The sequence below is a fragment of the Phocoena phocoena genome, chromosome 11 (assembly GCF_963924675.1).
Source record: "Phocoena phocoena chromosome 11, mPhoPho1.1, whole genome shotgun sequence".
NCBI classification, from domain to species: Eukaryota; Metazoa; Chordata; class Mammalia; order Artiodactyla; family Phocoenidae; genus Phocoena; species Phocoena phocoena.
The window spans coordinates 19,796,296-19,809,733 of NC_089229.1; the positions used below are offsets into that span (position 1 = coordinate 19,796,296).

General features: G+C 42.9%; 1 protein-coding gene across 1 annotated transcript in view; it reads right to left on the reverse strand.

The window, feature by feature from the left end:
* Nucleotides 1-695: 695 nt before the first annotated feature.
* Nucleotides 696-13,438, reverse strand: part of DRAM1 (DNA damage regulated autophagy modulator 1) — a 41,405-nt gene continuing 28,662 nt past the window's right edge. The window contains exons 4-7 of the mRNA XM_065887684.1: nucleotides 9,490-9,667; nucleotides 5,436-5,494; nucleotides 1,313-1,405; nucleotides 696-740 (exon numbers count right to left, since the gene is read on the reverse strand). Of these exons, the coding sequence (XP_065743756.1) occupies nucleotides 696-740; nucleotides 1,313-1,405; nucleotides 5,436-5,494; nucleotides 9,490-9,667 (375 nt within the window). The remainder of the gene's footprint in view (nucleotides 741-1,312; nucleotides 1,406-5,435; nucleotides 5,495-9,489; nucleotides 9,668-13,438) is intronic.

Sequence of the window (13,438 nt, forward strand, 5' to 3'; positions counted from 1 at the left end):
AATCCTACCTGGAGTTACATCACTACGGACTGCCAGTTAGCAGCAAGGGTAGAAGCTTGGTCTCTGTGAGCAGGGAGGCCTGTGGGGGGGACAGAATTTCAAAACCGTGGTCTTCCGTGGTCACTGAGTTAATGTGCATCGTGGTATTAAGGCCTTTCAACAGAAGCATTTTGCTTGGTTCATCTAAAAATCATAGTCTCTTAGTGTTAGTTTATTAACGAAATCTTAATGATCATTATAAACTGAATTTTATAGATGCTCTTGAGATATAAAATTATACAGTGCATTCTCTAAAAATGAAATTTTAAAATGAATATTCCCTGATTTTACTTTTTAATGAATTCCTCCTTTAGTGTATTTCCATAAATCTCTTACACACAAAGAAACAAAACAGAATCTGTACAAAAAATAAGAGGTCTCCATTTTCTGGAACACCTTATCTTTTCTGTAATGAATTTGTTAATATAAAAAAGTGTCTACTTAGAAAATTATAAAAACATTGCTACAATGTCATAAATGCTCTACATTCTCTAGGAAAATATACCTTTGGAAATAGTACAACTATTGGAAATTCAAGTCCTGGATGTGCTGCAGATAAATTCCACGCAGGGCAGCGTTAAAGCCCTGTCTATCCTCTGTACCACTACTAGAAATTGTCTGCCACTTTCCTTGAGTGAGATTGAATTCTCCTTTCTTCAAACATCACCATTGATTTCTGTGGATATCCTTAGGGTGACACTCTATTTTTAAAAAAATAAAAAAAGGTTTAAAAGAAGGTAAACAATTCCAGTGCCAGCTCTGAAACTCCCAACAGCTTTGCACCCCCTCAGAGATGATCTCACTACGGTTTGTACTGAGCTCGAGTTGGGTCCTCAAGAGTTTTCTTGGCCTTCTCTCTAACCTTTTAGCTAGTAATTCACTTGTTTCAAAATGTAAGACTTTCCCTGTTGCCAAATCTGACAAGGTCCCATCTTCTCTCTGCCTTGAGAACATTTTTCAACAACACACTTTTATTTTTAAGAAAAGACACATTTCCTGTTATTTGGAACTTGTGAGACCTCTGTGAAAAAAACATAACCAGGATCTATGACTATAAGCATCAGATGGCAGAGGACAGATGAGCGTTTCCTTGTTTAGGAGGAGATTCAAGATGCTTTCCTTTGGGAATACACTAAATTGCATAATACTTACACATTTTTGCAAACACATAAGGGTAAAAAGATAGTGCTCTTATGTTAAATGCAAGAAATGTTCTATGGATCTCTACTAATCCGCATCATAACTTATAACATTTGTATTGATAAATACCTACCTGGAAATCGTAGATGAATGTTAGAAAGTAGAAAATAAAACCAAAGGCCACTGTCCATTCACAGATCGCACTCACTACATGATATACATAATCCTAAGAGCAACAACAAAAAAAGAAACAGAATTTAGCCTAAACGCATTCACTTTAGTGGACATACTGAAATAATAATGAGCAGGTCAGGCCAAAGGAAAAAGCTGTCCAGTGAGCGTAAATCAACCCCCGAAGGAAACACGGTAAGCAAGGCCACGTGGATGCACATCAGGGCAACTGCCCGATAAGAATGTGAATACAATGACCCCAAAAGTTCTCTCTGGTTCTCACACACTCTGGCTTTAAGACTTGGCTGTGGAACCTCAACAGGCAGAAGAAGGATCACAAAACGGCTGAGAGTGGAAAGCAAATTTGGACTCAACAGAAGAAAGAACTTTCCATACAAGGCACGACTTGCTCTCCCACAGCTGGGAATCCCAAAGTTGAAAGGCAGGCTTGAAAAGCACCTACCCAGTGTCCATATGGTTATTCCAGACTTCAAGTATGCATCTAAAGGAAACTGGCTATCACCCCTGGGTTTTGTGTTTCTCTGTTACTATAGAAAACGTCAGTTCAGAAAATAGGTCTGCTTGATGTTATAAGGTAAGCACAGCTACAAAGCAAATGCTAATTATGAGACTATTTTCTTGGGGGCAGGAATGAGAGAATGGAGGACAAGAAAGAGAATGGCTTTAATTCGGGGTTCCAAAGTCAGCTGCCTCTGGAGGCCAGGAAACTAATAAAAAGAAATGAAACTGACGGTTGCAAAAAGAGGGACAATGGGGAGCCCACGCCCCATCAGCTTAATTCCATTCTCGCCAGGTAGGAAAGTATGACCCCAGTGTTCCTTTAAGATTAAGAAGAGAGAGAGAGAGAGAGAGAGAGAGAGAGAGAGAGAGAGAGAGAGAGAGAGAGAGAGAGAGAGAGAGAGAGAGAGAGAGAGAGAGAGAGAGAGAGAGAGAGAGAGAGAGAGACTTCCCTGTTGGTCCAGTGGTTAAGACTCTGTGCTTCCAATGCAGGGGGCTCGGGTTTGATCCCTAGTCAGGGAACTAAGATCCCACATGCCATGCGGCGGGGCCAAAAAAAGACCCACGGAGTGTGTGTGTGTGTGTGTGTGTGTGTGTCTGTATGTATGTGTGAGATAGCTCCCCTGATTTTTAAATACTGGAAACCATTTTTAAAAAGCATTTTTAAACACCATCTAAGTAAAAAATTCTTGTCTAAATTCTGACTTTAGCCCACATGCCCAATTAGCCTGTGGACTGTCATCAGTTCGAGCCCTCTGATTTCAAATCATAACCTATATTTTCTTCCTACTTCACTGTCTGCTCTGCCGTAGGTTACAAGTGTGAACAAACAAGTGTGCTAGATTACAGGTCAGTTCTTTTCTTTGATCCACCACAAAGATCTAATTGAGGCACATCAAACTCTCAGACACCACCGCTCACCCTCCCCACGGAGGATCACATCCACCCACTGTTCTCATCCAGGCCACTCCAGGGAGAATCTGACCGGCCTACGTTACAGGGTCGAGAATGGGGGCCACTTCCTTTTCAAAGGTGACAGCACTAGGGGATCCACCCCATCTCCTATCATCTCTAGACAATGAAGATGGCTTAATCAAATAGAAGCAGAATTTGGGGGTGGGAGAGGATTTCTGTAGCATGGTATTAATAACAGTGCACTGAAGGAGGGGTCCAGACTCTTCCACTACACATATATGAACGCAGGCAAAGCTCTAATCTCCTTGCTACGTAAAACGGGACAAGGACATCATAATTCTTACCCTCCCTGCCACGTTAAGTCAATGCACAGGAATGTGCTCTGAAACCTCTGAAGCACTCCACAGTTTGGGGCAGGACCTAAACGATTATTCTGTTCCGTGAACTTATGTAAAGAGTTTTCTTTGCATTCGTGGATATTGGGGAACAGAAGGGGAGTGAATAGAAAACCAGGTACTTTTCACATTTTTAAGATAGAAAATGAAATGAAAAAAGGTTTTTCAACTGGGGAATATGCTTTGATGAATCCTTCCCAGCTGCTGATTTGTTTGATTTGTGGTGGAAGGCCTCCCCCCAGTGGTTAAGAAGTAAAATACACCTAGGGCTACTCTTCTGTGAGCTCTCCTTATCAGGAAGCACTTTTTTTCTAACTTCTGCCTGGCTCGCCCTCACCGTCTTCAGTCTCTCACTTGCTTCTTGCAGGCTTCCATCACCTGCCAGAATCCCCTCTGGTGGAAAGTGCTTCCTCTGACCCTGCCATTACCCCGACCAGGGATCGAACCCATGCTCCCTGCAGTGGAAGCACGGAGTCAAACAATGGACCACCAGGGAAGCCCCTGAAACTGCTTTTTTTTTTAAACAAAGGGATTGGGCTTTTTTTTTTGGCTGCATTGGGTCTTCGTTGCTACATGTGGGCTTTATCTAGTTGCGGCGAGCGGGGGCAGCTCTTCATTGCGGGGTGCAGGATTCTCATTGTGGTGGCTTCTCTTGTTGCAGAGCACGAGCTCTAGCCACGCGGGCTTCAGTAGTTGTAGCAAGGCGGGCTCAGTAGTTGTGGCTCACGGGCTGTAGAGCACAGGCTCAGTAGTTGTGGCTCACGGGCTTAGTTGCTCTGCGGCATGTGGGATCTTCCTGGACCGGGGCTCAAACCCGTGTACCCTGCATTGGCAGGCAGATCCTTAACCACTGCGCCACCAGGGAAGCCCCTGAAACTGCTCTTTGAAAAACATCAGTAAGTCCACCTGCCCCTTGGGAAAAACTGCTGCTCCTCACTAACTCCCTTCTCTCTGTAGGTAACTAACGACATGAGTTGATCTTAATTCGAAACATCTGATTCCTTGTGTTCTGATGTTTGGTCTGGAAACTACCCGTCACTCTACCCTATGCTCTGATGGCTCTTGATCCTACCCCAGGTCTAGTCCCCCATGTCTAACTGGACATTTCTCCTCGGCGTTTCACTATAGCTTCAGATTCAACGATTCTGAAACCAAACCCATCCATTTCTCCCCATGAAATCATTTATTCCTGTTAAGGACCCAATCTTTTCGTCTTCTTTTTTAAAAATATTTATTCATTTATTTGGCTGCGCTGGGTCTTAGTTGCAGCACGCAGGATCTTTTAGTTGTGGCACATGGAATCTTTAGTTGCGGCATGCAAACTCTTAGTTGCAGCATGTGGGATCTAGTTCCGTGACCAGGGATCAAATCTGGGCCCCCTGCATTAGGAGCGCTGAGTCTTAGCCACTGGACCACCAGGGAAGTCCCAAGGGACCCAATCTTATCTGTTCATGAGAACAGGTTCTTTGGTTCACCCAAGACAAAAACTTGGAAGTCATCTTCACTTCATCACGTCCTTTCATTCTTATGCTATTTCTTCCAGTCTAGGGGAATCTTGATTTAAAATCTAAACTAGTGGAACTGCCTTCTCTCTGCCATTCTAACTCCGGTCTCTCTCCTCTTCAATACATCCCAGGTGTCTCTTCTAATTTTCTTCCAATAATATTCTTTTTTTTTTGCGGTACGCGGGCCTCTCACTGTTGTGGCCTCTCCCGTTGCGGAGCACAGGTTCCGGACGCGCAGGCTCAGCGGCCATGGCTCACGGGCCCAGCTGCTCCGCGGCATGTGGGATGATGGCGAATCCCACACGAACCCGTGTCCCCTGCATCGGCAGGCGGACTCTCAACCACTGCGCCACCTGGGAAGCCCTCCAATAATATTCTTTTCATTTACTTTCCTGTTCAAAAGCCTTCGGCCGATCACCTACATCAAGCATGAGCCTCTCTGCCCACCTCTTAAAGCCTTGCACAAACTATTCCCCCACAACCTTATCCCCGACCACATTTATTTCTCACCCTATGCTGATACAAACCATCTTCTACTCTGTTTTCATCACCTCTGCTTAACATGTGGTGCTTCCTCTGACCTCCATACACCTTCATTCGCATTGTTTCCCTACCATTAAATCTCGCCTCTTTTACTAAGCCTCGATGGTTGAAGGGTTTAAAATTTTAATTTCAAATTTTAAAAAATAATTTTGAAAATAATTCAAGGAACCAGGTTTGACAATCATATTGAAAACAGCTTATAGTTTACCTTTTCTTTTGGATTCCACTCCAGCTTGGTTACAGAAATTAATGAAGCACAGGCAATCACTAAAAAACGAAATTGTTAAGGAAACTACAGGAGAAAATAGGTCCTTTATTAGAAGAATAAAGAATAGGTTATTCTTCTAATAATATAACCATTACACAATGTTCACATGTTAGTGCCAACATTTCTGCTATCAAACAAGTTATATCAGCTTCTTATCATCTCAAACCTTAAGTTCGATCATGGCAGCAGTTAAAATACAACACGGAAGTAGTCATTCCTTAGCAATACTTTGTCAGTTATGTATAGAAGACTTTTAATCTGTGGATACATTTTGCTTGACCCTGTTTTTTAAGTTTGGTCAAAATGACACAGCAGTCTAATATGGGTACTTTTGCAGTAGTTTTCCCCTAAAATACTATTGTCCCTAAATAATAATATTGATTAAAATTCTTTTTCCTAAAATACTATGTTCAAGGCAACAGCTTCAAGGAAAAAATTAACATTTCAAAGCATCACAAAGTACCAAGGCTCATATACAAAAACAAGCTACAGAAATTTAATGTATTATCTTTATAAAAATTTTAAAAAAACAGATTTTTCCATTGAGTAACTGGGTATAAGCGGAGCCCTTCCTCCCTGGCCCAAAGGGTTTACAAATCAGAAAGATACATCCTACATCTGACCTTGGGGACGAAGGACAAATCCTGAGAGGCCAGCCTAATAAGGCCAGGGACTGAGGCTACTGCCCAACGTGGACAAGACTGTCTGCACAAAGGTGGTGACAACCATTTTGATTGAACATAGAAGGCCAAAGAGAAAGCTAGGGAGAAATGGGATGCTCTTTAAAAGTTTTTGCAAAATGTTAATTCCAAGTGTTGCGTCAATCAATGCCAAGTTTAGCGCCTCCTCTGAATTTGGAGTCAGCACCCTCTCTCCCTGCCCTCCGCCACCTCCCATGTTTTGCAATGCTTAACACCTCTCAGTTTCTCAAAGTAAAAGAAGTAGAGAATGGGACTTCCCTGGCAGTCCAGTGGTTAAGACTCGACGCTTCCAGAGCTGGGGGCGCGGGTTCAATCCCTGGTCAGGGAACTAAGATCCCGCATGCCGCTGGCCAAAAAATAAAAAGAAGTAGAGAACACTAAAGGTTCTCTAATCATGTCATGACCGTATGTCTGTTTCTAATAGTTTTAAAAGCCTCTTACTTAATTCTTTCACTTAATTCTTTATCTCATCTTTAGTCCCATCAGGTCCCATGCTGGGGAGGAGTGGGTGGGGGGGAGAGGCGGACAAAACTCTGGCAAAAAAGACCTGGTCTCAGCTCCCAGAAACATTACAGCCTTGTCGGACCCAGGGAATGTGCCGCGTTAGAGAGAAAAGAACAGGGTGCAGTCATGACTCGGAGGGAAGATTATTAATTTGGAGCGAAATGGGGTTTGAGGTGTCAGGGAAGCTACACTGAGTTGAGTTTAATCTAAGCTGTGAGGTTTGAGGAGCTCTCTAGGACAGCATCATCCCACAGAAATTCAGGCATATTGTGTAACAATGTTCTCTACTATAGTCACCACATTGACAGAAACGAAAAAGAGCCTAATGAAATTAATATTAACGTATCGTATTTAACCCAATATATCAAACATGTTGTCATTTCAACATGTAATAATATAAACAATTATTAATGAGATATTTTACATTTTTTTTCTCATTAAGTCTTTGAAATCCAGTGTTTTACACTTACGGCCCTTCTCTACACAGACTACCCACGTTTGAATGCTCAACAGCCTCGTGTGGCCAGTGGCTACTGTGTGTTGGACAGACAGTTCAGTTCTAGAAAGACAAAGTGGAGAAGGTTATCCAGGCAAGAAGAAGAGCATGGGCAAAAGCAGAGAACGGGAAAGAGCCACAGTCAGGGAAGAAAGTGTAAAACGGAGGTCGGAGAAATAGGCAGCCTCAGACTGCGTCTCACACAAAGGAACCGGCCTTTGCCCTGTTAGTGATTTTGTGAAGCCTTTTGAAAGCTGCAGAAGCTGAATGCAAGATGGATAGTTTAGTAGGAAGGGCTCGGAAGCGTGATTCCAGTTCTCAGTTTCTTCAGGAGTCAAATAAGGTTTCACGGAACTAATACAGGAAAGAGAAACAAGGACATTTTCAAGATACTTTAAAATCTTTCTAAGGAAATATAAATCCATGCTAATGTTTAAGACAAAAGACTTTTTCCTATGGATGAATTTGTTCAAGTTAATTAGATAAAGACATATAACCTGTTTCTGTTCAGGGATCCTACCCGTCAGCATGGCTCATACGAACTTCCTAGAAATGGGAACTATTAGTATGTGAAACTCTGGCTTGAAAAAGTAATTCTGCTAAACCTCTCTCATTTTAGTACCTAGAGATCTGTCTCCAAAGTTGGAAGCAAGGAAAGTTTTCCTATACCAAAAAACTTTGTTTTTGACTTTACAAGTGGTTCTATAAATCTTACAACTAAAACAAGCTAAAAGGTTTGAGGAGATCCGTCTCAAGAGAAAGCATGAATGTCTTCAATCCATAAATAGGACAAGGAAACAGAGAAGGAACTATCTTAGGAACCAGGGTGTATAGTTTGTTGTTAAATTTCTCAATACTAGAATTTGGTTCCTCTGTGCTTAGAAATTTTGTAATTAAAATTTTTCTTCCCTAAATGACAAAAACAAAACCCAAAACCATCCTTAGACTTCACATTTTGTATAGCTCCAATTTTTTTTTTTAAGAAAAATTTTTAATTAATTTATTTATTTTTGGTTGCATTGGGTCTTCTTTGCTGCGCCCAGGCTTTGTCTAGTTGCAGCGAGCGGGACCTACTCTTTATTGCAGTGTGCGGGCTTCTCATTGCGGTGGCTTCTCTTGTGGTGGAGCACGGGCTCTAGGCACGTGGGCTTCAGTAGTTGTGGCATACAGGCTCAGTAGTTGTGGCTCATGGGCTCTAGAGCACAGGCTCAGTAGTTGTTGTGCATGGGCTTAGTTGCTCTGCAGCATGTGGGATCTTCCCGGACCAGGGCTCGAACCCGTGTCCCCTGCATTGGCAGGTGGATCCTTCACCACTGCGCCACCAGGAAGTCCCTATAGCTCCAATTTTAAAAGAAAAATGCAAGGCTTAATACTTAGAAGCACATGATGACAAAATATCTTTTTACTCAAGCTTGCCCACTTTGTACCACAACCCAACTTGGATGAACAAGACTACCGCTAATAAAATAGTTCCATTTTCCTACAGTCTGAAAATAATCACCAATTTTTAATGACTCTTTAGCATTTGCTATGACTGCAGATGGTATTTTGAAAGATGGGGAATTTTCCACCCTTGAAAGACCACAGCTTTTTTTTTCTTTGTTAAATACCTCTTGGGGGGAAAAAAAGGAAAAGAAAGAATGAAAAAGGAAAAAAAAAAGGAAGGAAGGGTTGTTTTTCATTTCTTCTAAATCAGAATATACAGGTATGATAAATTTCTATTTTCTTTTCACATTGTTGAATTAGGAAAAATAAAATTTCATTTTGAAAATGAAATCAGTGATAAAAAGAAAAGGCTAAATGTATTTAAATGACTTAGAAATAAATAGTATAGAGCTTTTTAAAACCTCTTAATATGGATGAATAAATCAAACCATCTAACCACCTATGTGTGGGGAGAAGGGAAAGTCGGGCCTCTTGGGAATCCACAAGGCTATTACTTTAAGTACAATATCAATATTTGAGGTCTTTAGCCAAGCACTACAGAGAAAAATAAATATTTTCACATGGCTCACGAAACCGACCCTGTGGAAGGAAAGTAAATAGAGACTGAAGTGTTCTGACATTGTTTTTCATTTTCCTTTCACACCATTCTTTTCCCCAAAGATTCTTTTGATTTAACCAGACAACGTTGAGATATTTTCCTTATGATTTACCCGTTTCTCCCAATCGTTCTTCTGAAGCCTGTTGACACTTGGCTGTTAACCTTTGCTTTCTCCATTTTTTTTGGAGGGGAGTGGGGCGGCGAGGGTGTCAAGCTTGCAAGGACACTGACAAATGTAAGAAAGGATACTGGGGATGATGGCTGCAGAGGAAACGGCAGAGATGGCCATCCGTATGCGGCATGTGGAAAGGCTGTTCCACTGGGGACACGATTTGTAAGAGATGATGGATTGCAGGAGCGTGTACACAACACCGCAGACAAACGCCAAAAGGGCACCGCCATCGTGTACCACGGGGACAGTTAACTCCTAGAGAGAAAGTCACACATGTGCTGTTACTCAGCGTGAGTCTGTGCACATCAAGAGCCGAACACTCACTCACTTGCTTTGGGCTCCTCAAAGCCACCAGGCATCACAGATGCACACACCCCATCTTTGGAAAATACAGCTGCTTGCAGAAGATGACCAAGAGAAAAGCCTTCCCGGCACTGGAGTAAATGCCAGGAACTTGCTTGTTCCATAGCAAACGTTTGGCTTGCTGCGAGTTGGGCAGATGGGCCTGGTTCAGTAATAATATCTCAATAAAACTGGGGGGGGAAACCCATATTAAACCAAAAAAATTATAAAAGAATTAAGAAAAACAAATCCTTTTCACCCCTTGAATGTTAGGCACATTTGAGCAAGGGAAAATAAACAAAAGGCAAAGCATCTAATGCTAATGAGCTGGGGTTGTTTTAGGAATAACCTGGTAGTCCTGGTACTTTCCACTCTCCATTTTCTTTCTATGCTAATAAGTAAATCAAATCCTGAATTTACATACTTTGTTTCCACCCCCCACTAGCACCGTCAGGAAACTTGCTTCCTCAACCCTGGCCAATTCAATACATCAGATCTTAATCTGCAAGCTTCATGACACCCACATTAGCCCTGACGAAATCAGATCAAAAGGCCCTTGAATTAGCAGGAGGTGTGTTTCCAGTGTGCCCTTTTCACTGTGGAATACATATTTGCTCATCAAAGATGTCTTTTAGAAGGGAAACGACTCAGATCAGACATGAATTTTGGATAGAGGTTAAGATGAAAACCTGGTAGCTCTTTTTGAAACTCTTGTTAATTTAAAAGATAATAGGGCTTCCCTGGTGGCGCAGTGGTTGAGAGTCCGCCTGCCGATGCAGGGAACACGGGTTCGTGCCCCGGTCCGGGAAGATCCCACATGCCGCGGAGCGGCTGGGCCCGTGAGCCATGGCCGCTGAGCCTGCGCGTCCGGAGCCTGGGCTCCACAACGGGAGAGGCCACAACAGTGAGAGGCCCGCGTACCGGTAAAAAAAAAAAAAGATAATAAAAGTAGAGAAAACTAGACTATTGAGAGGATTCAACCTCAGGAAACTTGACTTTTCCAAAAAGGAGACTTCTTGAGGGACAGGAAAGCATTGACGGAGATTGCTTGGTGAGGAGACACCAAAAAGTAGCCATCTTATCCACCAGTGCAGGAAAGAGTGCTAGCTGTGAACTCCTGGTAAGTACAGCTTACTCCCCCTCAAGAAAAAGCAGCAGCCAATGCCGTCTCCCGCCCTCACATCTCTAATTCTTCTTGAGGCAGCCGCTCACATAGGTTTGCTTACGGCACGCCGAAAGTGAATTGCGGGGTATCAAAAACGGAAGTTGTAAAGATACATTTACGGGAACAATGACAAGGCAAACACTTTGCTCTCAGGAAAGTTAGAAATTCTATTTCTGGTCTTTGTGAAGATGTAATCACTTCACAGAAACCTTAAAAGGAACCAAAGTGTAATTATCTAACCACCTAAGCCTTCTTCCTGAAGTCTGCCCTTTATGGTTTAAATACTGATGGCCGTTATCACTTGTGATGTTGAGTCATTCCGAGAATAATGTGATGGGATATCATACAGTGCATACTATCCCCCCCACAGGACAAGTCATACCCACATTCCACTAGACAACTTATATCCTTCCAAGTTGCCACCTTCCCTTTGAAAATAATTTTTCCATCGTGCTTTCTGACGCTAGAACTGTGAATTTTTTCCCTAATTTTAGGGAAAAAAAATTTATCATTCTTTTTTTTTTAAGTTTATTTTATTTTTGGCTGCACTGGGTCTTCGTTGCTGCGTGCAGGTTTTTGTCTAGTTGCGGCGAGCGGGGGCTACTCCTCGTTGCGGTGTGTGGGCTTCTCATTGTGGTGGCTTCTCTTTGTTGCGGAGTATGGGCTCTAGGCATGTGGGCTTCAGTAGCGGCGGCACGCGGGCTCAGTAGTTGTGGTGCATGGGCTTAGTTGCTCCGCAACATGTGGGATCTTTGTGGACCAGGGCTAGAACCTGTGTCCCCTGCATTGGCAGGCGGATTCTTTAACCACTGCGCCACCTGGGAAGCCCTAGAACTGTGAATTGTGTACATGGTTTTTTCTCACAGAGATTTTCTCATTCTGGCCTAGAGGTTAACTCTTCCCCACAGGTTCTGGGCAGACTGCTTCAATCAAAGGTGACTTTTCATGACTCACAGGATTTGGGGAGAGTATTAACCTCTCTGGGTCTCCATTTCTCCATTGATAAATGAGGAAAATAATACTACCTATCTTCTAAGGTCATTATTAGAATTATACGAGTTAAAGCATGAAATGTTTTCATAAATGTCTGTCACCTAGAAAACTTCAATAAGAATTCCCAGGTGGTCCAGTGGTTAGGACTCCATGCTCTCACTGCCGGGACCAGGGTTCAATCCCTGGTCGGGGAACTAAGATCCCACAAGCCGTGCAGCCCGGCCAAATAAGAAAAAGAAAGAAGAAAAAAAGAAAACTTCAATAAATGTTGTTATGGAACCCAAAACGCACACAATCATAAAACGTAAGGAAATGTTATCAAGAGTCTCTACCATGTGACAAATGTCATAGGCAACTAGTGATGTTTATTTCCTAACACAGAGACAATAGAGTAGGAAAGTTAAACGAAGCCGGAAGCAAACTGAGTTCACAAGACGGCCTCCTGGAAGCCCTATAGGCTTGCTTCAGGGAGGCTACAAATTTGGCTCTCAGCTTTCACCCGTGTTAACAAGGAAACACTGTTAGCTGTGGATTTGTAACATCCCAAAACGAAAACTTGTTGGCCACCAGACCTGGAAGAATATCCCTCCCCTAGGTTGTCCTGAAGGTTCTGTGTCATACAAGGAAGGATTTCTCACCCCTCACAACACAGCACTGAGTTTCCCAGAGCACTTTATTATACTGTCCCCCCCCACCAATGACAGATGGCTTCCTGCATGTGCAGGGCAGAAAAGGTGATTCTCTGAGGCCCACGTGATGCAGGTGAGGCAGAGGGCCCTCTGACAATGGTCTGACTCATGCAGGAGCAGACACTAGAGAACAGGTGGACAGCAGACAGTACAGGCGGTGTCCTGAGGTTATCAGCCTCCCAGGTACACACCAGGAGGCAGTGCCCCTCTGCTGCAGCTTCAGTGTGCAGATGTGGACTTGAACAGCCAGCTAGCACTGAAGGCTGACACGTTTTTATAAAGTAAGCATCACAGAAGATCAACCCACCTCTGGTGGGAAAAAAGTTAAAGGAATACCCCCAGGCAGAACCAAAAGTCCTCCAGGAGTAACCTCCTTTCTACGGTCACAAAGGGACAATGGTGATGACAGAGCAGGCCCTCCAGGGTGTTGGCCTATAGTGATGAACCGATGACCATGAAGACGGCTAAGTACAGACTGCTGGGCACTGTACATTATCTCATCGAATCCCAGCAATAACCCTGTAAGGCGAGTGCTCATAATTAGTACTCATTTGAAATACAACACATACTTGTAAAATATAAAATATTGCCTCCATAGACAAATACCATGCCTTCCTGAGAGAGACTTCGGAATGAAAGGAATCCAAAAATTAGAATAAAACATGTAGGATTTTTTCCAGCACTTGACACAGTAAGAATATGTCAAGTGGACTCTGCAGTTGTTGTTGTATAAGTTAATTTGCTCAGTAAGGCCATATTTTGGCCCTGCAACTGATTAGCTGAGTAACCCTGACCAACTTATTTCACCTCCATGTCCCTAGATCCTCATCTGTGAAA